The 27764-nt window shown below is 34.0% G+C and overlaps 1 protein-coding gene across 2 annotated transcripts in view; it reads left to right on the top strand.

Annotated features, from left to right (window-relative positions):
• LOC105475386 (G protein subunit alpha transducin 3) overlaps positions 1-27764 on the top strand; it is an 84179-nt gene that overhangs the window by 19656 nt on the left and 36759 nt on the right. The window contains exons 1-2 of one of the 2 annotated variants that reach the window (XM_071094084.1): positions 6884-7114; positions 26853-26895. In XM_071094084.1, coding sequence (XP_070950185.1) covers positions 6997-7114; positions 26853-26895 — 161 coding nt within the window. In that variant the 5' untranslated portion in view covers positions 6884-6996. Of the gene's footprint in view, positions 1-6883; positions 7115-26852; positions 26896-27764 lie in introns of those variants that run through there. The other variant, XM_011730585.2, reaches the window with a different exon arrangement.

Raw genomic sequence — 27764 nt, 5'->3', positions numbered from 1 at the left:
AAAGTGTACTGTCTGGTTGATGAGGAAGGACAAAACAATTGCAGCAGATTCCTTTAGAGATCTGAGAAGTGAAGAATAGCCCAGGCTGGGCCTGGTGGCTCACACCTATAATAACAGCAGCTTGGGAGGCCAGGGCAGGAGGATCCCAGGAGATTGAGACCAGCCTGGGCAATATAGTGAGAACTTGTCTCTACAAAAAATTAAAAAATTAGGCAGAGTGTGGTGGCTCATGCCTATAATCCCAACACTTTAGGAGGCTGAGGTGGGTGGATTGCTTGAGCTCAGGAGTTTGAGAACAGACTGGGCAATATGGCAAAACCCTATCTCTAGCAAACATACAAAAAAATTAGCCAGGCATGGTGGTGCACACCTGTGGTTCCACCTACTTGGGAGGCTAAGGTGGTAGGATCACTGGAGCCTGGGAAGTCAAGGCTGTAGTGAGCTATGATTGTGCCACTGTACTCCAGCCTGGGTGACAGAGCAATACCTTTTCTCTCTCACACACACACACAAAAAAAAACTAAAAAATTAAAAATTAGCCAAATGTTGTGACATGTGCCTATAGTCCAAGCTACTTGGGAGGCTGGGGTGGGAGGATCACTTGAACTTAGGAGGCTGAGGCTGTAAGTGAACAGTGATTGTGCCAGCACTACAGCCTGGGTGACAGAGCAAGGCCCTGTCAAAAAAAAAGAAAGAAAAAAGAATGAAAGAAAGAAAGAAAAGAAAAGAAAAGTAAAGAAAAGAAAAGAGAAAAGAAAATATAAAAGATCACCCAATGGATGTTAGTAGATGTGAAGTGTAATGGTAGGTTCTTTCTTAATGAATGAGTACTATAATGGTAGGTTCTTTCTTAATGAATGAGTATTAATATATGAGTACTATATATGACAAAAAAGTCATCTGTGGAAGAGCAAGATATTCCTAGTGAGGAAAAGGAGAATGAGTGAAAACTAAAATGGGACTCCTAGTTCAGAAAGAGTAAAAGCCCACCTGTAATAGAGACTGTTATGAGAAGTACAGATATAACTCATTTTGTTGTGCTTCACTTACTGTGCTTTGCAAATATGGCTTTTTTAAAAAGAAATTAAAGGTTTTTGGCATCCCAGATTTCAGCAAGTCTATCAGCACCATTTTTTCAACAGCATGTACTCACTTTGTGTCTGTGTATCACATTTTGGTAACTCTCTCAACATTTCATACCTACAATTATTGTTATATCTATTATGGTGATCTGTGATCTTTGATATTACTATAGTAATCGCTTTGGGGCACCAGGAACTGTGTCCATATAAGACAACAAACGTAATACATGTGTGTGTTCTGACTGCTCCACCAACTGGCCGTTCCACTCTCTCTCCCTCTCCTTCAGCATTCCTAGTCCTTGACAGAAAACAACATTAAAATTAGGTCAGTTAATAACCCTACAATGGCCTGTAGGTGTTCAAGTGAAAGGAAGAATCACATGCCTCTCACTTTAAATCAAAATCTGGAAATGATTAAGCTTAGTGAAGAAGGCATGTCGAAAGATGAGATGATAAGCTGAAAGCTAGGCCTCTTGGAACAGTTAGCCAAGTTGTGAATATAAACGAAAAGTTTTTGAAATAGATTGAAAGTGCCACTCCAGTGAACACACGAATGATAAGAAAGTGGAACAGGCTTATTGCTGATACGGAGAAAGTTTGAGTGGCCATGGATAGAAGACCAAACCAAACACAACATTCCCTTAAGACAAAGCCTAACCCAGAGTAAGGCTCTAACTCTCTTCAATTCCATGAAGGCTGAAAGAGGTGAGGGAGCTGCAGAAGAAAACTTGGAAGCTAGCAGAGGTGGGTTCATGAGATTTAAGAAAATAAGCTGTTTCCAGAAGATAAAAGCACAAAGCAAAACAGCAAGTGCTGATACAGAAACGGAGGCAAGTTATCCAGAAGATCTAGTTAAGATCATTGATGAAGGTGGCTACACTAAATGCAGATTTTCAATGTCATTAAGTAGTCATATTACAAGAAGATGCTACCTAGGACTTTCAAAGCTAGGGAGGGAAGTTAATATCCAGCTTCAGAGCTTTGAAGGACAGGCTGACACTCTTTTTAGGGGCTAATGCGGCTGGTGACTTTAAGTCAAAACCAATGCTCATTTACCATTCCAAAAATCCTAGGGTCCTTCAAACTGATACTGCTATGCCTGTGCTCTTTCAATGGAAAAACAAAGCCTGGATGACAGCACATTTGTTGGTAGCCTGATTTACGAAATATTTTAAGCCCACTATTGAGACTTACTGCTCAAAATATCCTTTTGAAATATTGAAATTGACAATGCACATGGTAACCCAGAGCTCTGAAGAAGAAGTACAAAAAGATTACTATTTATATACTACTACATAAATACTCCTAAGAAGTTATATAACAAGGACAACAAAAAGTAGCAACTATTTCCTTGTTAGGCTTTATGTAAAACTCAGGTTTGTGTTGTTTTCCAAGTTATCGATATTCCTATACTTTAATTTAAAAAAGTATTGAAACCATGTTCAATGGACAATGAAGTTGCACCTCTTGATGTTGAATATATTACATTTATCTGCAAACATTTATTTTGTTAATATTTACAGTGATTTATAAAAGATTATAAATTGCTGAAGGCTCAGAGGATTGTTAGCATTTTTAGCAATTTTTTTTTTGTTAAGGTATGCACATTGCTTTTTTAGACACAGTGCTATTGCACACTTAATAGACTGTGGTATAGTATAAACATAACTTTTATATGCCCTGGGAAACTAAAACATTTGTGTGACGCACTTTACTGTAATATTTACTTCATTGCGGTGGTCTGGAACAGAATCTGCAATATCCTTGAGGTCTGCCTGTGATCAGGAAATATATTTGGATAGTTAGATAGTGCTAACTATATTACTGAGTACATGGTATCAGGAGTAACACAGGAGAAGTAGTAAATATAGAATCATTTGTTTTTTCTAGCCAGAAAGGAGTAATAATTAAACTTGCCTTTGGGGAAATTTAGCCTGGCACAATCAGACAGATTGGACTGGGATAGAGTGGAGCCTAGAGCAAGGAAACCTAAGTGAGAGGCTGTTGCAATAATCAGGGCTGAAATTGCTGAGAAATATGATTATGGGAGTTAGTAATAGAAATGTGTTAAAGAGCAATATTTTTAAAATCTTAAAAGAGACAGAATTTGAGACAGGAGCATCCTGGTAAACAGTTGCGACTCTTATCCAATAATCATATATAAAATTCGATCCTAATTCATAAAAAAAAGTAGGAAGGTAGAAATCAACTCCAATGAATACAAATATACATATTTGTGTTACCTATTAGTACATAAGAGCTGTTTAATGTTGGCAATGTAAACTTATTGCACCATCTGAATGGACTCACTTGAAAGAGTAAGGTTTGCTTTATTCCCTCAAGATCAAAAGATTGCTCCTAGGAAGCCCCAAAAGGCAGGAACTCTCTGGAAGAAATACCATGCCTTGAAGCTCCCTGAAGTGTGCCTTTGAGTACCATTAGCAAAGGAGAGATGGTTTGCCTCAAGTTTCATGGGAATATACAAGGAGAAAGGTCATTGCTAAGGCAGCCATGACTCAAACCACCTAGGGATAGAATGCCTGAAATCAACACCTCCTATAAGATTGGAAACAACAGAAAGAGTAACACCAATCACAGCCTGTTTTGGCAATTCCCAGCACTAGCTGAGCCACTGAGACATCCCTAAGATGTAACAACCCCGAGTCATTGAAGTCGACCACATGTAACATCCCCATGAGAAATTCAGCTTGATGACTGTAGAAACACAAGTAATACTGGCAAAAGAGACATCTCCAAAAACATAGATTGAAATCTGGTTATTAAAACCAGGTAGCAAATAACTGCAAGTCACCTCAAGCTATATGTTTAATCATCAAGGTAAAATAGTGGTTACTGAAGCTTTTTAAAGGCTAATGTTCCTTTCTGAAGATTCCACAGAGATCCTAACCAAAAATAGCAAGAGAAAATTTATTCTCATCCTCCATGCTTGTGGTATTTCAGTGGCTATTGGAGCTTAAGTGTGGTTCAATCTCTGTATTTGTTCTCAAATCAATTTTACTGTAATGCAATAAAGAAACGATGTTCTTAAATGTCATTCTCAATGATTATTCTAAAATACCACAGTACTCCAACACAATCTCTGGCTTTTTGTGTGTGTGCATGGGCTTGTGCATTCACGTTTTTGTGTGTGTCTGTGCGTGCAAGTGTGTGTACATGGGGCAACCATCTCTCCTAGCTGGAACATACATTAAGTTGGTACAAAAGTCATTGCAGTTTTTGTAATTACTTTTACAATGGCCAAAAGCACAATTACTTTTGCATGAACCTTATATACACGTGTGCGTCTGTGTGCGTGTATGTATGTATAAAACTCTAACATGATGTTTGTGTTTGGCTAGCTTCACATTTGTTGTTTTCAAGAACAAACAAAACTTGTGGTCACAGCATCTAATTTAGTTTTTTTTTTTTTCTTCTGTTGTCATCTTCTATCAGTTTTCCCTCACTGTAGAAAAGTGAGGAAAAGACTGAGGAAACAAATGTGTGACTGTTGGACTAATAGCTACAATTGTATGTACTGACACCATTTAAAATTAAAATTGGGCTTTTTTAAAATTTTTTTTGAGTCACTCTAAAATTGTAGAAAAGAAATCCTAAGTATACGGTCACTAAGCGCAAGAAAGGGCCTCCAGCCTCTATCAGTTTGTCAGCAAGAAATAATTTTGAACATTTACTATAACTAGTACTGTGCCATATAGCATGTAGGCCATTCAAGCTAGTAAGATATTATCACCATGCTAGCAGAGTTTCCTGTTTTGATTTTCCTCATTTCTTTACATACAGAAAGCTATGTGCCTAAGTGAAGCAGTACGAACCAATAGCTGTAGTAAGCCCAGCTCATTAATGATGCTGCGTCGCAGGCACCCAGAGGAGAAGGTTGAGAAATGAGTCTTTCTTTCCTCTCTAGCTCTCCTGCTCTCTCTCTCTGTAACATAGACATACCTGGAGTTTTATGTCAAGAATATTTTATCACTGATGAAAAATAACATGATAATCTCATAAAGTTGATGAACATTACTGGTTACAACAGAAAAGTGGAAGTTCATCATTTTATACAGTGTAGAAAATGTCTATTTCTACTCCCAAAAGGGTTGGTCAGTTTTAATTAGTAATCCAATTAGGAAGCCCTAGTAAAACACGTATGTTCTTAAGAGCAGGGTACGTCTCTGCCCAAAAGCTATGAGGTATATTTATATTTGAATATAAATTATATGATGTAGCCTGTCAGTTCATTGCTGCCATGGAACATGCAAGAATTCAGTTTATTCAGGATGCTATTATATTCAATTTCTATATAAAAAGCAATAGGCAAAAAGAGATTAAATGTGCTAAGTGTTGCTTTCAGAGCGGGCTTTGTATTCACAGGTGAGCATTAGGCAGTGCAAATCTCCTTCCTTTGGGACAGGCCATTTGCATTGTAAAAACACCACCACATGATTTGCACAAATCCTTGCCTACCCACCACTGCACATCTTTATACTATCATAATATGGCTTTGCACGAATGGAACCCAGGAAGTTTTGACTATGTTTATGTATCTTCGGCCTAATATTTTTAATGTGGAAAAAGTAAACAAAGCAGGAATATGTATTTAATCTGGCAGCCTATTTTCTTGTTGTATGAATATGTAAAAATTCACCTGTTCAAACTTTGCACATGATCCCACAAGAAGAGCACCACTGACAGGTTGGTGGACTGGCTGTATTCTAGCATTTTCTGGTTAAGCACATTCACAAATCCCGAAATGTACACTGAAAGACTTACCTGCTACCACAGGCAACCAACTCTAATTATAAGGAAAATATTGATTATCTACCAAGCGCTTTATGCTTCATATAAATAAAAAATTGTGCAACATAATCTCTGCCCTCAATCCTGAAGATTTTCAAGTACATGGTATCTGTTGGGGTAGTTGAAAGATATGGAACATATTTAGGTGTAATTACTGTTTTTAGTTTGTAGGAAAAACCAAATTACCTGCTGTTTCAAAGAACATTGGTTTTTATTCCCTTGGTACCAAATCAATAAAAGTCCCTCCAGCACAGCGGCTGTTGCTTAATGGCCCTAAAGAGTTAATGTGCTGCCTAAATTGAACATAGTTCAGTGTCTACACCAAGTGGGCCCTCAATTAGTGTTGATGGATTGACTTTCTTACAGATGGTAAAAGCTCAATTTATAGAGATGGATCCTATGAGACTGAAATCAATAATTTAAGAAAACCGTGTTGAATTCTACATTTGTAGCAATACAATATGTACAAATATAAAAACTATACGTATTTGTATCCATTGTTAAAAAAAGATTATTTTTGTTCCCTGACAGATGCTAATAGATGCTCAATAGCTTTAAGTAACAATCTAAGCATAGGCAGACCATAAAACTTGTATAACTTACATGTATATATTCTGATTGTGATATAGGAGTGATTATAAAGAAATCGAAAAGCCAAATATCTGAAGATGTAAGCATCACTGATTAGTAATAATAACTTTTAATCACAGTAATAAAAATTGCCCAGTAGTGAGAAACATTCTATTTGAATTGCTTATTGTAGATCATCTCTAGTGTATAGATTTTTATAACTTTCTACATTATTTTATACTATTCTTTAAGGCAGATAAGCATGTTTTCAAAGATGTACCCGAAGCAGTCATTTAATTTGAAAGCATAATGAACTTCCTCTCTAGCCTCCATCAGGGTGGTATGGTTTTACCACCTGATCAGGTGACAGATGAGAAAGCATCTCCTTAGTCAAAGCAGAATTTTAGAGCATGAGGGAATGGACTGCTGGGTACTTCAGCAGAGCATTACTCTTGCATCCTATGTCCAAACCAGAGCTGTGCTCAACGTTTGAAAAGTTTGAACATATAAACTGACAAGTATCTACTACCACAAGATGGGAAGTGGAATTAGTTCAGAGAGCAAGGAGTCAGCCAAAAGATCAAAAGAACTGGAGAAAAAGCTTCAGGAGGATGCTGAGCGAGACGCAAGAACTGTAAAGCTGCTACTATTAGGTAATTTCTTTTCCCTTTTGCTTTCAAAAACCTGACTTTTTTTTCAGTTGTGATACATTTACTTTTCTCAAACTTTAATTTCGAGTATATTATCATATGGGAAATTTATTATAAAATGTGTTTGGAAACTTAAGGAAACTTTATTTGTACTCTTATCAATATTTAATAATTTTTCTGTTTAGTATTTTATTACATGTTTTTATTAAGCAAAGAGGTAAATATTTATCAGCTTATTTCTGTCAATAATATGATTTCCTCTTATTAAAAGAAAAATCAGATACATTTATTATTTTGTTGCACCCTAATCATTTTCTGAATGTCAGCTTTTTAATACTGAAAGCAACCCTTAAGTTACAATTTATAAAGAGTTATATTATTTTGTTTAAACAGAAATATGTTGAGTTGTTTGACATTGAAGTTAATATTTGTTATTTACTTGTGCAGTTAAAAATCAATTAGTCAAGTTAGAGAATAATGATAAGGTACTTCAAATTATATTAATAATATTACTTAGGCTCCTGAATACTGCCTGCAATATTGCCTGTACACTTGATAAATACTCTACCTAAATCCTTTTAGAACATTTATAGATTCATTCAGGTCAGGATTTATGTCTCTTATTTTTTTCCTTCTCTCAAAACTCAACACAGTGTTTTACCTTGACTATAAATTCAATAAATGTGCAATTAATTGAAAGAATAAAAATAATCTGTATGCAGATGTTTTCTATAAAGCATAAAACATTTTATATGAAGCATAAAACATTTTACGTACAGTTGTCACTGAAACAGAAATATGTTTTTGAAATAAAAATGATGACCTATGTAAAGAATACAAAACAAGCACTTAATTCTGATTCAGTTATGAGTTGTACGTTCTCCCTGATTTTGGTTATACACAAAAGGACTTCATTTTATTTCAGAATTGTGCATATTTCACATAACACATTTCCTCATATTGTAAGTATTTAAACACTTAAATACTTAATATTAAATGAATTAAATACTTAAATTTATTGAAGTATTCTTTCATTGTGTCTCATTTGCTCCCAGTGGCAAGAGTGTTTCAGAAGCCAACTGTGGGATTCCCAGCATTTGCTCCTTAAAGGAAAGGAAACATTCTTGCCACTTACACACAGGTTCTGTGCCAGCACACAGGCCCAGAGCACTTGTCAGTAACCACCCAGAGATTGGTGACTTAGAAAGATGTAGGTTAAGTGCTAATGACACCAGGAAATATATGCTTCCTAACACATCAGATAATTCTCTTAGTTTCTGAGCAAGAGTGAAAGTAATATGGACACAGGCAAAGCAAATGAAAGGTAAAAGGGAAAGATAAGCATTCCTACAAATGCATTTTTATATTCCTCTTGTACTAAGATCAATGGCATAAGAATGGTGATAGAATGTATTAAAAATCTCCATGTTTAAATAACATTTCAATAGATGTGTGTTTTCAATATACCAATTATCTATTTTGTTACATATTCTCTTATTTTGTAAAAATACAAATGGAAAGCCAAAACAATGAAAGAACTAATACCACAATTTATACTAAGACAAAAACTATTAAACATGCCAAAAGCAATGACTCTTGAGATAAGCATATCAGAGCTGCCAGTCAACTAGAGATTCAGTTCTGATGGAAAAGAACAAGGTAGAAAGGTGGTTCTAGGGGCAAGGGTGGTTGGGGGGAACAAGGGGAAAGGGAGTTTTTGGTCAAAGGATACAAAATTACAGTTAAATAGTAAGAATAAATTTCAAGAGATCTATTGTACAGCAAGGTGACTAAAGTTAATGATGATATATTGTATTCTTGAAAAATGTAAAGAGAATGGGTGTTATGTGCACTTACCACAAAAATAATAACTGTGAAGTAATATATTTGCTAATTAGCTAGATTTAACTATTCTACAGTGTGTTTTTACTTTAACATATTGTGTTGTACACAATACAAGCATGCAATGTTATTTTTCAATTAAAAAATAAATTAAAAATGTTTAAAAAGAATATGTATAGATGACTGAAAATACATCACTGAAAATTGAGTCAAAAAGGTTCAGTGTAATGATGGACAAAATAGAGATTTTTTTTTTTAATTTGGAACTGAAAATCAACAGACTACTGACATATATGGAGTTCCAGAATTAGTAAATTTCACAACTCCACAGAACCATTGACTGGGACCCAACTTATTGTATGCAATGCTATCAAATGAAAAATAAATCAGATCAATTATTTTTAGACTTAAGTGGTGGTTAGATCAAGAAGAAAGAGCAACATTTGTACTGGAAGTATAAAAGAATCATTAGTGGGACTATTACATGTTTTACTTTCCCAAGGTGATTACAATTTTATACATTCAGTTTCATCATTACTATGTAAAATACCTGGATTTATTTGGTTCCAACACGATGTTCACTAAACTCCTTTGTCACATTTTATTTATACAAAATAAACGAAATTCTCTTAAGTTGTTCCTATTTCAATTACATTACAAACATCTGACTAAGTTTCCCTTCTGGAGTCCCATCTGAATTCTACAAATGATGATACAATTATCAAATTCATAACAGTCTTATAACAGCTCTACTTCATTCTCATGTTTGGATTGAATTCAAATCTTGAAACTGTAATTTTCATATTCAATTTGACCTCATTAAGACATTATAAAAGTGTTTAGTTGAACTAAACCAAAACTTCCTACTCTCCCACCCTCAAATCTCCTCACCAGTGAAATCTATTTAATTTTTCCCATAATTGAAATGATGTTCTCATTTATCAGTGTGGTCTGAACGGCACTTTTAAGTTTATCAGTGAGTACATGTCACATGGGACTAATCAGTTTAACCTCAGTAGTGACCAGATCCTGAGTCAATACCTACATTTACAAAAATAAGAAATCTAAAAACCACTTTTGACAGATATTTTTCCTGTATGTTGATCTTCATCTAATGAATTTCTAGAAGTTTAAACTCATAACACCAACTTTCCACATTTAACATGTACTGCAAAGCAGATGTAACCATTTGGTATTATCAAACACAAGATTTCACTGAATCTGAAGAGCTATCAAAGTGCGACTTTACAATTAAAGGATCATCTTGCAGACAGATGCCTTTTTTATTACACCTTTCAGACCTTCAGTAAAATTACAGAACAGATGCCAAATCTGTGTTTTATTTTAGCAAAAAGTAGGCTTTTAGGAAACACTGGAGATGACTCACACATTGCTGAGCACATTTGATAACTGCAATCAAGAAAATAATGTCATATGCTTTAAAAAATTCACTTGCAAAGATATTCCAGAAACAGCACATTTTAATAAGAAAAGCAAATTCTAATGGATAAAATATTCTCATTTGTATCTAAGTACATTTTTAAAGTTTTATTTATAAATGTTTCATTCAATGGCATTTTTATTCAAAGTAATACCTATTATTTAATTGTAAACTCAATATGGATCATGTTTCCATTTTTCCTTTCTTCTATCTTTATGCTTATTATATCAAATTTCGGTTTGAGTTTATTTTGCTGCATCAGTTTTGTTTGTGTTTTTGCAAATTTCCATCACATGGGCTGGTTAGATTTGAAGCCCCATGGAAAGTATAGGGAAAAAATTAGCTTTCTTTTTTCTTCATATTCAAAATACCCTCTGTGACATTTATATATATAATTAGTATTTATTCTACAAAGTTTCACTTTTAGCTAGTGATTTCCAGCATTACCATGGGAAGTTCATAATAGATGTTCTTTTCTTTTAGTTCTAAAACCCTTTATTTTTATTTTTTCTTTGTGCTATATTGTAAGCATCACACTATTATTATTTTAACGATGTAATCTGAGTTTACTGTTTTAAAATATTATTCCACTTTTCTGCCTTTTAGAAACATGAATAGGGATGGGGTCTAGAGATCAAAAACTACTTCAAAGGTAATATATTTATTGTAGTTAACATTTTCAAGCTTTTCAAATGGTTTCACTTATTCAACAAATGGGTATTCTGGAAGGTATGTAGTAGGAGAATTATGATTTTGATGCTATCTAAAGGCTTGTCACAAAATAATCAATAAAATAAAACTTACACAGCAGAATTAGCTAAATAGGTTTAGCCATGGAGCAGAATGAAGAGAATACAATTTAATACTAGAACAGAATGTATTTTTAAACCACCTGAGGTAGAAATTGATTTATTAATACCTTCATCAGGTGTAATGTGTTTTGTATTTCCCAGAGTGACTTTAGGCTAGTCACATAAACTCAGAGAAATAATGGATGTCAAAGTGTTTTGTAACTTGTAAAGGTCTAGACAAATGTAGTTTATTCTTTGGCATAATAGATTCCCAAATCTGAAATAAATCAAATGTCAATAAATGTGTATCATTATTCTTCCATTGTCTTTCTTTTACATGCAACTAAGAGAAGTGAGGACTCAAGACTCAGGTTAAATTAAAGTGACTATTTTTACCCTATGTGTGCTTTTTAATCAGTCTTTATTCTTTTTAATTATCCCTAGATATAAATGGGAGAGATTCCAGGAAACTAGAGTTGTTTCTGAGTTACTGGTTATACTACAAGTTTATCAACTCTAAGAAATTCTATTTTGAAATTTTATTACACTAACATAGTCCATGCCTGTCCATGGATAAGATCAGATAAACACATTCTTTGGAATAATTACATATTAGGATTAACCAATAAGTCCCCTTCTGGTCACTGGTAATAAAAGAAGAACCTTCTTAACAACATGTAAAACAAATTCCCAATAATGTTTCCAACTTTTTGTTTTGCTTTATGTATCCGAATTAAAACCATTCTTTCCTTACTCCGACAATAGTACGTTTTTATTTTAAACATATTTATAAATACTGCAAAACATTTTTATATAGCATAATGGCTACAGTTAATGACACCATATTGTATTCTTGAAAAATGTTGAGAGTGGATAAGTGTTCTCACCATAAAAATAACTATGCAAGGTAATGCATATGTTAATTAGCTAGATTTAACTATTTCACAATGTATATATATTTCAAAATGCCACGATGTACACAAAAAATACATACCATGTTCTCTGTCAATTTAAATCACCAAATTATTTATTTTATGTTTCTAGAGGTATCCAATCTTTGGGATGCATGAATGTTCTTAATGCAAATCTTTAAAACTGCTTCTCAGTGAAGTGGAAAGAAAACTTTAGGCAGAAAAGACCTACTTGGAGAGTTTAAATTTTTCTCCAAAATGCAAGGGACTGCTTGCACTACAACAATTTGAAAGTTCCAGATATTTACAGTTTACAAAAAAGTTGTCAAATATTTACAATGTTGCATTTATCTATAAGAATGGCCCAGGGCAGCATCAAATCGTTTCCAATAATGTCCCTCCTTTCAAACAAGCAAAAGCACATAGACAAATAATTTGTGTATATTTGACTGATTGCTTTAGATGTATTTATCTCAATTGACCAACACATCTTAAAAACAGGCTCATAACGCACTCACGTAAAAGATGCAAACCATTTAGTAAAACATTCTACACTTCGCCAAATGATTGTATTTGCTAAGGAAGTTGAAAATTCTGTCTTGCTGACAATGACTCTTGCTAACTACAGTTTAACAAGCTCTCTAGTAATATTACAGAACATATTTATATTCATGTATTTTCATTCAAGCATGAATTATTGACTCAAGACAAACATTGTACCTTTAAAAATATTTATATAAGCAACACGAGCAGCTTAAAAAAGTTATTTACCTCTCCATACTGTTAGAAAGGAAAGGTAGCAAAACATTGGAAAGTGTAAGGACTCCATGATCTGTTTCACATAAAATAAAATATACTTCCATTTAACGTATTAGACCCAAGTTCAGAATCCATACCCCTATTTATTAGTTTTGTGCAAAAGTAATTGCAGTTTTTGCCATTACTTTCAATAATTTCCCTCCAAATACTGGTGTGCAAATACATCAATGTAGAATTTGAACCTGAAGAAGTAGGATTAAAGGTGAAACTAAGTTTAAGAATCCATAAGATATGAGAAATATCCATTCTGTTTATTACAAGATGCAGTGCTAATTAAAAAAATGAGGAAGTGATGAGTTTGATTCCTGTCTCAGTATTTTACATTCCAATAGAATAAATTTACTACTTAAAATTGTTAAAGATATCTAGAAATATCACTCTCTAACCAGAATTTTATATTCTATTATCTCTCATACTTTTCCCTATTTAGTGAATTAGTTGCCTGATTTAATCTACTTCCTTTTAAACAGGGCCAGCCATTTCAGCTGTGTTCCTCCTAAAATTCAGGAATATTTCACCTCCTTAATCTATGTTAATTGACATTCAAACCCTCAACCCTGGATAATCCCTCAGAGTTCTCCATTTACCATTGTCCTAATATACTTCTCCCAACTGATTTTCTTGAAAGTAATGCTGTTTAACAGCTTTTTCAGTTCTTAGTGCTGATCTAACCCTGATACCTCTGTAAATTCTTAATTTCCTTCATTCCCAGATGTTGTAGAATAAAACAATATATCATTTTCAGTCTCCTAGCTGACACATATCGTGTTTTAAATTTAGCTGGGCCAAAAATTATTTTGCTTATTCTTCATTTTCTTCTAAAATGCTCCAAAGGCAGCCGATCCCACATTTCCAACATCACTTTCATCGTGACTCTGCCCACAACCTCATCCGTGATGCTCACTAATATACAAAACAATTCTAAATGATCATCTCCAAATCTCACTAAATATTCATGTATTCTCTTATATTTTCACTACTTTTAAAGAAGGAGTATTCCATTTTCATTTCAGATTAGTTTCAGCCTTTTTGCTAAAAAAGTCTATCACCTTTCATATCTTAAAACTTTTGTTCCATCAATTATTTTTTCATTTTGCCATCTTCAAAATTCTCTACTGGCTTTTTCTTCATGGAAAATACAGATGCTTCCCTTCTTTAGTCTAAGAAATTTTACTTGACTTCAACGCACCCTTGAATTCACCTTATATAGATATCTTTTAAAACGTTTTTATACTGAAACACTTCTCAAAGGATGCTATGCTCACTGCTTCTATTTTCTTATCCTCTTTAGTCTCTTTCATTAATTGCAATGTAAGTTGTATATATGCTCTTCTCTACTAAAAAATTATCTCTCACAGAGTACAGATTATGGCCAATTCACAAAATTCACATCTCAACAATTTTTCCTTTTTCTTCTTTTTTTTTTTTTTTTAAGACAGGGTCTTGTCACCTAGGCTGGAGTGCAGTGGTGCAATTACGTCTCACTGCAGCCCCAACTTCCTGGGCTCAAGTGATCCTCCTACCTCAGCATCCACAGTAGCTGGAACTACAGGCGTGCACCACCGTACCTGGCTAATTCTTGTATTTTTTGTAGACACAGAGTTTCAGCATGTTGCTCAGGCTGGTGTCAAACTCCTGGGCTCAAGCCATCTGCCTGTCTCGGGCTCCGAAAGTGCTGGAATTACAGGTGTGGTGCTGGAATTACAGGGGTGAGCCTCCACCCCCAGCAATAATTTTTAAACTAAGTGAGACCTAAACAGTTCTCAATTTTATACCCCTGTATTCCTCTCCTCACTGAAGCTTGCCTCCTCTTTCCATCCATAAGTGGATTCATCTACCATGGTTTGTTCTTAAACCTTGGTGGGTTTTAGTCTATACTCCGTTATACTCTCTTTTGAGGACCTCACACCAGGACTTAATTGATATGACTCTAAAATTCTTTCATTTGCTCAATTTGTTGACCCTTATTCTCAAATTTCTTGTATTTGTCAGTGACCTGATCACACTTTGGGAGATCTCAAAATAATTTCCCAAGTTTATTTTGCTGCCCATGTATTTTTACGTTTTCCATGAGGTACCTTGTTATGTCCTTTCCCATTATATCCATTTGATATTTCAATCCTCCTTAGCTCCTCTATGACTATTCCCTCTCCATTGTCCAAAGGTCAACGTTGCCACAAGATTTAGTTTTAGTTCTATCTATATTGGCATAAATCTTATATTTTTCTCTTTATCTACTTCTTCTGTTATTGCTTTAATCTAGGAGAAAATTTTATGAAATAGATACTACTTTCATGATATAGATAAAAAGAAAATGACAGCTTAAGAATATAGTTTGGTTTCCAAATATCAAATGTTTATCTACAGCCAAGCAAAGCCTTTTATTTGTATGTGTCAGTTTTAAGTTAGTGTCTGCATTCTAATTTCTATGAGAACAAAGAACATATCTGCTTTTGTTCTTTATTGAATTATGGCATAGGAAAGGATGCATGTATGGCAAATGGAAGAATGACAGAATCAGAATCTAAAATATTCTTGTGATTTGTTCATGATGGCTAGAACATAAGTATACCTTTGCATGTAGAAATGAGCAAGAAGAAAGTCATTTATATGTTATTGCATAGGAATTTTATTTTGTATCTGTAGTCAATAAGAAGATATTGAAAGATTTTTTAACTATGTAACTAAAATGATAATACTTGGCTTTTTAAAAAAAAATCAAAGACTACTTTGGCTATACTATGGCTCAAAGATTTAATGAGGAGGATAAATGTAGGTAGGACAGTTAGGAAACTGTTACTACTGTGTAAATTCTTGATGCATTTCTGAATTAATACAGAAATTATAAGTTTGAAAATAAGATTTGAAGAATGTTAGGAGACAAAGTGACAGAACTTGGTGGCAGACTGCATGTGGATGGTAAATGAAGGAGTGATTGGGGTGGAATTGGGTATGGTTGATTATATTACTCACTAGTATGTGAAATGTAGGATAAATATGAGACTGGGGAAAAGGGAAAGAGGTAATAATTTGGGATATTCAACCCTATGTTTTTTTTAGCAGGACCAAATGGAGATATCTACTAGATCAACAGATGGGTCTGAAAATTAGGAGGGATAACTCTAGTAAGAACTACATACTTGATAAATTCAATCCTCCATTTTCCTTATTTTATATTTTCCTTTTTCCAGATATCCTGTGAGTATACGCAAACTACGTGATTAACCAATGCCTTTTTAAAAATCATTGTTGCAATATGTATTTATACTAAAAAATAATATACATGACTATTCCCACAATTAATGGACACTTAGACAAATATCTATCTACAACAGACCTGTGTGGGAAAAATCATGTAATTCTGTATTTTAGTGTTGCCATTTTTTAGCCTAAAATCTGTGTTAATAAGAAAAGAAAAATGAAATACCTGTTAAAATGCTTCTCAAAATCCAAGAAATCTCATATAACATTTTTAAACCACTTTATTGAGGTATGACTGATATGCAAAAGCTATACATATTTAATGTATGCAACTTGATGAGCTTGTAAATAAGTATACACCCATGAAATCATCACCACAATCCACACAGTAAACTCTGTCACCTATAAAAGTTATTTCCTGTCTTCCTATTTACTATTACTATTATTATTATATAAGAACACTTAACATAAGATCTACCCTCTTAGTGAATTTTTAAGTGTACAGTACAGTATTGGTAACTACAGGCACTATAAATATTATCAGATATTTTTAAAATAAGTATAAAATTGAAATTTGGAATATCTAAATAAAAGATCATTAAAAACAAAAGATAGTACGTAGCCACAATATTCTTTCTCTTAAATGAAACACGCTTAGTTTGACTGATGAGGAATTTTACAGATTCATGATGCTTATTTTATCTATATCACAGAAATAGGTATTTATAGTCATATTAATATATCTGATACGTGTTTACTGATATGACAGACTGAAAATCCGTAATATGTATACAGTATTCATCTAAAATATTTACATTAAATCTAATCATCAGAGAATACAAATAATTGAATATATTTTAAAAATTGTCTTAGAAAAATGCCAATGTCAACAAAACAAAATAACGAAAATATTACAAGGGAAATGTTATAAATTAAAAGACTTTAAATAGCATAACGACAAATGAAAGTGTGAAACTTGATTGGATTATGAATACAAGAAATAAAAAAGGTATGGGAAACATTTTTTTTGAAACAATCAGATAAATTTGAATATGGAGTATATAGTATTAGATAACATTTAGAATATATGTTTTCGTAAGCGTGGAAATAGTATTTTGGTTTTGTAGAAAAATTGTCTTATTCTTAGAAGATGCATTTTGAAATATTTATGGGTCAAATGTCTCATATTCAGCAAAACAAAAATAAAAATATGTTCATATATGTATATGTAAATTTATACATATATGAGAGAACGCAAACAGGACAAAAAATTAATTCAGAACAGTGAAGGATATAAAATGCGGGCTTCTATAGTACTATATTCTTGAACTTCTGTAGGTTTTTAAATTAATTATCAAAATAAAAAGTTTGGGGAAAAATAAATGTGTTACTTATTTTTTTGGCAAAAGAAAATGTACAAATTTATCTGCAAATTTATTCATATTGCTTTATAAGGGAATTCTATCTAACAGTCCATGGGCAGAGCATTTCAAAATTACATAAATATTTTTAGAAAATTCTTTTCAATTTATTATTTGACAACCTTGACAACAAAATTTGACAAAGACAATGGCAGGTCAATCATCCTCACAGACATAAATATGAAAAGCAAAGCAAAATATTAGCCAACCGATGCCAGAAACACATAAAATGCAAAAAGGAAAAAGGTCAGGGGGAGTTTTGGGGGAAGAGTGATTATCCCAAAAATGCATTTTTAGAATATGATTAGAACATCAATTAATATTATTCACACTATCAAATTAAAAGAGAAAAATCATAGCAATGGTAGGAGATGCCAAAAAATAATTAAATAAAATTCCTTATCAATTCCTGATTTTAAAAATACCAATTAAAGTAGAAATAGAAGAGAATCTCCTTAGTAGCCGGATAAACTATGGGTAAAAAAACCTTCAGTAATTATCATACCTAACGGCCAACATTTAGCATTGTTGACTATAGATAGTGAACAAGGACTTATGATTAATGGGTTTCCTATTAACAGAACAGACACTAGAGTATGGCATAGTTTCCCCCGTTGACCTTCTTCTCTTCAATACTCTTATCAGGGATTTGGGTGAAGGTGGATAAAGCAGGCATTTCAAACTTGAGATTCAGTTTGAAAGGATATAGTGACAAAACCAAGTTAGAATTCCAAATGACCTCTACTAGCAGAAATGCTTGCCACAAATAAGCAAAATGGAATTTAATAAGTATCTTTGTTGAGGTTCAAAATCAATTAGATATGCATGGTTCGTGGAAGAATCTGGTGGGTAAGAGATGTGAAATAAAACAGAAAAACTTTAATTACCACAAGCTCAATATAGGCAAAAAAAAAAAAAAAAAAAAAAAAAGAAAGGAGGCAAACTAATCACGGTCTTTATTAAGAAAATTACTTATTTATAAACAAGCACCAGGAGTGAGGCAGATCTAGGTGACAGAATGCCAGTGCTGTTCATAAATCTGGTATCTATAGCACAATTTTCAGTACCACATTTCAGAAGGACATTGGCTCTTGTATGGGGTAGGTTCAGAGGACAAATAATCTAAAAATCATGTTCCACAAGAAAGGAGGAGTGGATCATATTATACTTGAAATATTTCTTTAAAAGGATATGAGCACATTCTTCAAATAATAGAAAATTCTTAGAGCTCACTATATATTAGTATATGTTCCAGGTAAGTTATATTTGTAATCTAATCCTCCCAAGTCTTAACCCAATTTTGTAATAGAAGAAACTGACTTTCAGAGAGACTGAATTTGATCAAGACACTTAGTCACAGTCAGAAATTAGTGCAAGCTCATATCTATTTAGTTCCAAAACACGATGAATCCAGCTATGTGAGGGGCTGTCATGTGGAAAGGACAGAGAATCTTGATGTCACTCCATAAAAAGGAGAAATAATACGCAGAACAAAATTAAGTTGGCCCAAAAGAGACTACCCTAAAAATCTTTTATACCAACAGTCTACCTGTGAATGACAAGCTGACACAGCAATACCAATACGTCTCTGAAAGTACACTGCTTTCAAGGCCAGGTGTAGGGGGCTCATGCTTGTAATTCTAGCAGTTTGTGAGACTGAGGCAGCAGAATTGCTTGAACCCAGGAGGCCAAGTTTGCAGTGAGCCATGATCATGCTACTGCACTCCAGCCTGGCAACAGAGCTAGATTCTGTCTCAAAACAAACAAACCAACAAAAAAAGTACACTGCTCTCATACTAACTTATAAAAAATGCATTTAAAATAATTTCTAAAGTGTTGAAACTATTTTGGTATTTATCAGTGCCTACTTAAAAAAAGAAGCGATATGACATAGCTTTAGTGAGAGTCAGAATACATAGTTTCTTTGTTTGAAGACCTATCTGAAACTTTGCATGATTATCATAATCTCTATTGGATTCATTTTTCTCATGCATAGACTGAAGAGATATACATAGCTGGTTGATTTCTAAGGTTTCTTTCTACTATACAATTATGTGATTTTTAAGATCACCTACAAAAAAAAAATCTTATGTGTGATTACAAGTCACAATGTTGTAATCTCATTTTGCCTGTTTGAACAAGTTATCTGAAATGAACAATCAAGCCTTGTGTGTGTTCAATCGAAGTTCACTTACATGTATAAATATTGGGTAGATTTAAAATTGTTTTTAATATTTTAAGATTTAAAAATGTGGAACAGGATTCCTTATTCTTATTAAAAATAATTTATGAGTATCTAAGTATGAATTAAGTATAAATGTAAATATTTAATTATTTGTAACATTATCTATTTCAAAGAAACAGATGCATATCTTGTTAAAATTCTCTTGGTACCCCTTGACCCAGAAACTAATATTAGCGATGACCACAATTTGGAAGGAAGAGATTATTTCAGGACACCATCAGCATATGTGAACATGCTGTAACAATGTCTATATTTGGCTCTGTAACATGATCTAATCTTACAAGACTGAAATGACTATTGTGAACTATGACCTAGAATCATTGTGAGAATGGGGCTCAATAATTTATTTTTGAAAGAACTTTGCAATAGAGTTCCAAATAATAAAAGAGATTTTAAGTAGATAGGCTTTTCTTTAGGAATTTTCCTGTTAATGCTGTAATTGACTATACTGGACCTTTACATAGAAGACTGAAGTCACTACATAAAGCAAGGATGGTACAGGCACCTTTTTAAAGACTTTCAAGGGAAAACATCAACTTTTAATATGTAGTTTCATTTAAAAGTACCTGCCATTTTTAAAAAAGTGATTGATTATTCTGCTAACCTTGCATACAGCATGAATTACTAGCTAAGTTACAAATAATTGTTATACAATAACATACCCTGTAGCCTTAGAAATACTTTTGGAAATGCCACAACTTAGTGTCATCAGTATGATTACCAAATGGCCATATTTATGAAATACAGAAGACCATTCTGAACGTACATTAACTGACATAGTCTAAAAGTCACTTTTTCAGAAATTTATCATAAATTTAACTAGTCAATAAAATAGAGTGAATAAAATAAAATTTGGTTGTGATTTTTTAATCTGCCCAAAGGTGGTTCTCAATCAATAAAATATTTCTCTATAGTACATATACTGGTACAATTCTGGAAAATCATTGACACACTTTTTCTCATTAGGCTCAATATCTCAAGATAGACAATTCATTTAAAAGACAGTGGTCTAAGTTATTTTCACTTCATTGTAGAAATTATATCATCCTTTAAATAAATTTAACTGACATTGAGAAATGAGATTTTTTTCTCATTTCTAGTTGAACACTTTGGTTGAACAAAATACAACATTAAATACACCTGCATGAGCAAGTACTGCAGTTCCTACTAAGCCCATTGACTTTTCTTCCACATCCCCACTGCTCTGTGATTTAAGACAGTATATGTATATATACACACACACACACTTATATATATACACACACACATACATATATATACACATATATGTAGAGAAAGAAATGAGATATTCTGAGATTCTGTCATTTGTACAGGATGATGCTAGAATTTCTAATATTCAGTTCTATTGTTAGAGGTTTTTAAACAAAATCTATCAAGGACAGTTTTATAATATTATTGGATCACTCTTTTTTCAAAGTGATGCACTTCCTACAGCAAAATAGTGAATTTTTTAAAGCCAGCAAACCAGACTATTGTGCAAAGCTCATTCATTTACTGTTGTCACTCTCACAAACAAATAACTCTCAGCCATGCCAAATTATAGGGTCAGTTGTCTTTGGAAAATGGGCAAGGTAATTTGATTTTATTCTCAACTGTTTCATTCTTGGGCACTGCAGTCTCTAGTAAATGGGATGGTTGTTCCCAATCTGGCAGTTTGTGTTTCATTAAGTAAAGAAATTTTAGCAAGTTACTTTGACTTTTGCATCTATCAACTTTGGTGTCATATTTCACTACCTGTGATGGAGAGCCAACTAGCACAAAATCATGGAGAGGTGTGTTCTAGAGGTTTTCTCAAGGGAAAGAATCTATATATCAATACCCAGCAATGCAACATTATTTCCCATAGCTTTACCACTCTTATTTCCTCACTATCACATAAGGTGGACAGCTGTTTCAGACAACTGCAGAAACTAGATACATTTACATATGGCTATGACAAAAAAAAAAAAAAAAAAAAAAAGTTGTCCTGAATAGAATTAAATTTAGGTGTAGCTACATCTGTTCAAGGAGGCTTAAGAAAACATTGTAAATCATGCAGAAACATTTCAGTGAGGAAAAAATGATACACAGTACAAAGGACAAAATCTCATTTCTGAAGTATGAGTCAAAGAATTCATTTTTTTTTTATTGAGATTCTACTGAGTTAGGCACTGTTCTAGGTGCTTTGGATAAATCAATGAACGAAGCAGATAAAGATTCTTTGCAATATGAAATTTACTTTGCAGTGATGAAAGACAGAAACATTTTTAAATGATATATGAATTATTCCTAAGCATGTAGAAGAAAAGTGTTAGGAAAAATGTGAAGGTAGAATAGGGAAATGAAGACTGAGTGGGTGAGAGTCGAATTAGAAATTTAAATAGGGTGGGTCGGGTGCGGTGGCTCACGCCTCTAATCCCAGAACTTTGGGAGGCTGAGATGGGCAGATCACTTGAGGCCAAGAGTTTGAGACTAGCCTGGCCAAAATGGTGAAACCCTGTCTCTACTAAAAATACAAAAATTAGCTGGGCGTGGTGGCTCACGCTTGTAATCCCAGCTACTCAGGAAGCTGAGGCAGGAGAATCGCTTGAACCCAGGAGGCAAAGTTTGCAGTGAGCCAAGATCTTGCCACTGCACTCCAGCTTGGGCAACAGAGCAAAACTCCATCTCAAACAACAACAACAACAAAAATCCAAAATAACAACAACAACAACAACAAAAGAAAGGTGGGGATTTGGGGTTACCAAAAGTCATATTAGTTTTCCTTACATAAAATCTTACCAGTTTTAGTAAAACATTCCTGTTGACTACAATGAGTAGTCAAGGATATATTTATGCCTATAATTCCTGAATTTGGGATTTTCCTGGGAAATCTCAAAAATTGGTTTAATTGTGTTACGTTGAAATCTGTCCAAAATTAACAGATACCTTGAGACGTCAAAGATGTCCTGTGACCTAATTTTTGGAACTGCCAGTAATAGATGAAGACCTTTGCCTCTCCTAGAGACATAAAAAATAGTACTCAAAGATCATTATTTTAGATTAGATCCTTGGTCTATGTAGGTCAAGATCACATTTCTGCTGATAAATTTTGGTTGTAGCCTGAGGACACATTCTAAAGATATGATTTCATATCAATTATAAAATGCTGCATTTTTCCACAACAACATTTTATAGAGATTTACAACTAATTTTATCTAAAAATTTTATGAACTAATTTTTATTATCAGACCTTATCTACTTTTGGTGAATTCCTGGTTTTCTCCTACTGTAAAGCCAAAACTTTCAAACTTCAACAAGTTGCCTGAATTTACTCCTTCCCCTCCCCCATCCCCACATGTCCAAGATTCGTAGGTAAGTTGAAATGTTAAGATTTAATTCTGGCCGGGTGCGGTGGCTCAAGCCTGTAATCCCAGCACTTTGGGAGGCCGAGACGGGCGGATCACGAGGTCAGGAGATCGAGACCATCCTGGCTAACATGGTGAAACCCCGTCTCTACTAAAAAATACAAAAAAAACTAGCCGGGCGAGGTGGCGGGCGCCTGTAGTCCCAGCTACTTGGGAGGCTGAGGCAGGAGAATGGCGTAAACCCGGGAGGCGGAGCTTGCAGTGAGCTGAGATCCGGCCACTGCACTCCAGCCTGGGAGACAGAGCGAAACTCCGCCTCAAAAAAAAAAAAAAAAAAAGATTTAATTCTTTCCATACCCTACATATTGCAGTAATTTTCAAATTCTCTTTTTTTAATTCTCAAGAACCATAGTCATTTTTAGTGTGTTTTCATATGGAATTCCTGCATTTTTTTTTTTTTAATTTTTTTGACAGAGTCTCGCTCTGTCACCATGCTGGAGTGCAGCCTGTATTTTTAGTAGAGATGGGGTTTCACCATGTTGGCCAGGATGGTCTCAATCTCCTGATCTCGTGATCTACCCACCTTGGCCTCCCAAAGTGCTGGGATTACAGGCTTGAGTCATGGTACCTGGCCACATTCCTGCCCTCTTAATCATTTTAAACATCCCTATATTAATCCTCCCTAGCCCTATTACATTTATACTGCTGGGTCCCTAGCCTATGTCTGATAAACATGTGTTGTTTATGTTTTCTCCTAGTCAGTGGCTTGTCCTTTTACATTCTATTTTGATCAAGTCCAATTTGTTATATTTTTACTTTTTGTTGGTTCAATGTTTCATACACTATCAAGAAAATTTTGGTGGTTAAAAGTTGCAAAGATTTTTCAACTACATATTTATCTAGAGATTTTTTGGCATTATTTTTTATATATAAGTTTATGAGCCATTTCTAATTAACTTTTAGTATGTTGTGATATGAGTCAATATTCTTTTTTCATGTAGATATTCAGTTGCTCCAGTATCATTTGCTGAATAAATGTAGGGCATCTACAGTAACGTATTAGACTTCTCTTCATGAAAAAACTGCGAAGTGTTCGGGATGCTTGTATTCTCAAATAACATTGCTTTGTGTTTGACTTTGCACTGTAGTCTGCAAACAACTTTATGCTTATTACGTCTTTAGAGTAATCTTGTGAAGTATGTGTTTTCAGTTTGTAGGTGAGGAAATTAAGGAGTTAAAAGACTTACTGAAGATATTACACACACATGCACACACACATACACACACGGACAGAAAAAAATCCTCAAGCCTAGGTCATTACACTTTACTTCAATACTTCTTAGTTTTCATTTCAAAACACATACACACACACACACACACACACACACAAATCTTAACAACAAAGTAGATTCAAAAATGTCCTCAAAACAACTTGAGGCATAGCATGAAGCAACCACTGATTTTTCCCCAAAGATTCATGCTTTTTATTTTATATTACGCATTTTGTATTCCTGTACATGATGTTTGCAAAGTTTACTAGATACAAAATCAAGTGTTATATTGTATATCATCAACTAAAATAGCTGTTTTAGATAAATGCAACCATTTCTCTATAACATTACTGCCAGCTCCTCCTTTGCCCAGGCCCTGCTCCTTCACAGAAATGTGTAACCCATTTTGAAATACTCCCATATTGATTCTTACCTGGAGCCTCCTTAGAATTGCTTAGTGTTATTAGCAATATTCCTTTGTTAAAACAGAAGCAATTATAATATCTATATACCAAGGTAAATGGGATGCTGGAGGCAAGCTCCCATCCTCCAATGACAACAGGTTTTGAACCATTCTGAAAAATCAAAAGTTATTACCTAGTTGTTGGGTGTTTTTTTCTTGCTATTCAATCAATAGTGTATATGAGGAGACATTCTGGAAGAATGAGAGTAATCTAGAGACTATGAAGTTGAGGACCACTTTTTGGGTTGCAAAGCCAGGAGATACAAGCCTCCCAAATTATATTCAAATGCAATAATATATGTTTTCCTTGACAGTGTATAATGTTTGCTTTAGAAGGTACACTAGGAGAGGTATCTGTTACAGATTTCTCATAATAGGAAATTAGCCATATGCAGAAAAAAAATGAAACTGGACCTATATCTCTCACCATATACAAAAATTAACTCAAGATGGATTAAAGACTTAAGACCTGAAACTCTAAAAATCCTAGAAGAAAAACTCTTCTGGATATTGGCCTAGGCAAAGAATTTGTGACTAAAACTTCAAAAGCAAATGTAACAAAAACAAAAATAGGCAAATGGGACAAACTAAAAAGCTCTGCACAGAAAAAGAAATAATCAACAGAGGAAACAGACAACCTACAGAACAGGAGAAAACATCTGCAAGCTATGCATCAAACAAAGGACTAATATCCAGAATCTACGAGGAGTTCAAACAACTCAATGAGAAAAAAGCAAATAGCCCCATCAAAAAGTGGGCAAAGGTCATGAACAGACATTTTTCAAAGACAACACACAAATGGCTAACAGTCATGTAAGAAAATGTTCACCACCACTAATTGTAAAAGAGATGTAATTTAAAACTACAGTGAAGGCCGGGCGCAGTGGCTCACACCTGTAATCCAGCACTTTGGGAGGCTGAGGCGGGCGGATCACGAGATCAGCAGATCGAGACCATCCTGGCCAACATGGGGAAACCCGTCTCTACTAAAATACAAAAATTAGCCAGGCATGGTGGCACATGCCTGTAATCCCAGGTACTCGGGAGGCTGAGGCATGAGAATCGCTTGAACCCAGGAGGTGGAGGTTGCAGTGAGCCGAGATCATGCCCCTGCACTCCAGCCTGGTGACAGAGTGAGACTCAGTCTCAAAAAAAAAAAAAAAAAGAAAAAAAAAAAAACTGCAGTGAGAGACCACCTTACACCAGGTCAAAATGGCTATTATTAACAAGTCAAAAAACAACAGATACTGGCAGGGATGTAGAGAAAAGGGAACACTTATACAATGTTGGTGGCATGTAAATTAGTACAGCCTCTATGGAAAAACAGTATGGATATTTCTCAGAGTTAAAAATAGGACTACCATTTAATCCAGCAATCTCACTACTGCATATGTACCCAAAGAAAAATATATTATTATTTTTAAAAGACATTTGCACTTGTATGTTTATTGCAGCACTATTTATAATAGCAAAGTCATGGAATCTAAGTGTCCATCAATGGAAAATTAGACAAAGAAAATCTGATATATATAATTGAATCCTACTCAGCCATAAAAAAGAACAAAATCATGTCTTTGATGTCTTTGGCAGCAAATGGATGGAACTGTAGACCACTATCTTAAGTGAAACAATTCAGAAACAGAAAGTCAAATACCACATGTTCTCACACATAAGTGGGAGCTAAACAGTGCATACACATGGACATACAGAGTAGAATGATAGACAATGGAGACTTGCAAAGGTGGGAGCACGGGCGGGGGTGAGGAATGAAAAAAATTACCAGTTGGGTACAATGTACACTTTTCAGATGATGGGTAAACTAAAAGACCAGACTTCACCACTATGCAGTTTATCCATGTAACAACTGCACTTGTACCCCCTAAACCTATGAAAAAAATTAAAGATTATCCATGAAAAGTGATAATCAGTTTTTAATATCTATACAAATTTGGTGTATCAGTTAATAATATTCCTCTTTTTATGTTGCAGGAGCAGGAGAATCTGGCAAAAGTACTATTGTTAAACAAATGAAGTAGGTACACATCTGTCTCAAATGTTTAATATTTGATGTCTGTCCGTGTGTTTGACCATTCTTAAAATACATGCTTTTGTAAATGCTGATTGACAGTCTTTTCTAAATCATGGATTATAACAGAGTGGTCACAGTTCTGTGCAAATATACCTTGTATCCTTTAGCAGAAAGTGTAGCACTTGAATAATATTATAATTTCCATTTTTTTAAATGTGCCTCTCAACAAGACAAATGCTTAAAGCATTATGTATTACTTATATTAATCTGGGTATATCAAGGGCTTTTTAATGTGATCATTAACTGTAAATATTTTAAAATATGTCAATCAATGATGCATTTGTATTTTTAATCTCATTGGCATTTTTCCTACCTGGGAATAAAATGCTTAATTACTACCATGAATTTTAATGTATTTTTGCATTTGTTTTCTCTACTTTTTCCTTTTTATAATGAAATAACTAGATCTGAATTCCTTAATAAGGAAATAAAGAAAACCAAAAAGAATGCAGTGTGTACCTGAATAAAATGGTAATTGACAAGTAAAGGTAAATGGGTGAAACCTCATGGCTTTGTTACTACTAGAGAATTTTAAAGGATAATTGTTGCTAAAAAGAAGTAAAAGAAGCAGCAGAAGAAACAGAAGCAGAAGCAACAGCAGCGGAAGGAGGAGGAGGAGGAGGAAAGAAGGAGGAGGAGCAGAGAGGAGGAGCGGGGAGGAGGAAAGAGGAAGAGGAGGAAAAAGGAGAATAAAGAGGAGGAGGACCATGTTTGAGTGGTTTTTTTTTTTTGTTTTTTTTTTGTTTTTTGTTTTTTTTTTGAGACGGAGTCTTGCTCTGTAGCCCGGGCTGGAGTGCAGTGGCCAGATCTCA

The sequence above is a fragment of the Macaca nemestrina genome, chromosome 4 (assembly GCF_043159975.1).
Source record: "Macaca nemestrina isolate mMacNem1 chromosome 4, mMacNem.hap1, whole genome shotgun sequence".
Classification (NCBI taxonomy): Eukaryota; Metazoa; Chordata; class Mammalia; order Primates; family Cercopithecidae; genus Macaca; species Macaca nemestrina.
Note: the sequence above shows the minus strand (reverse complement) of the source record. Positions and strands in the feature narration are given on the sequence as shown.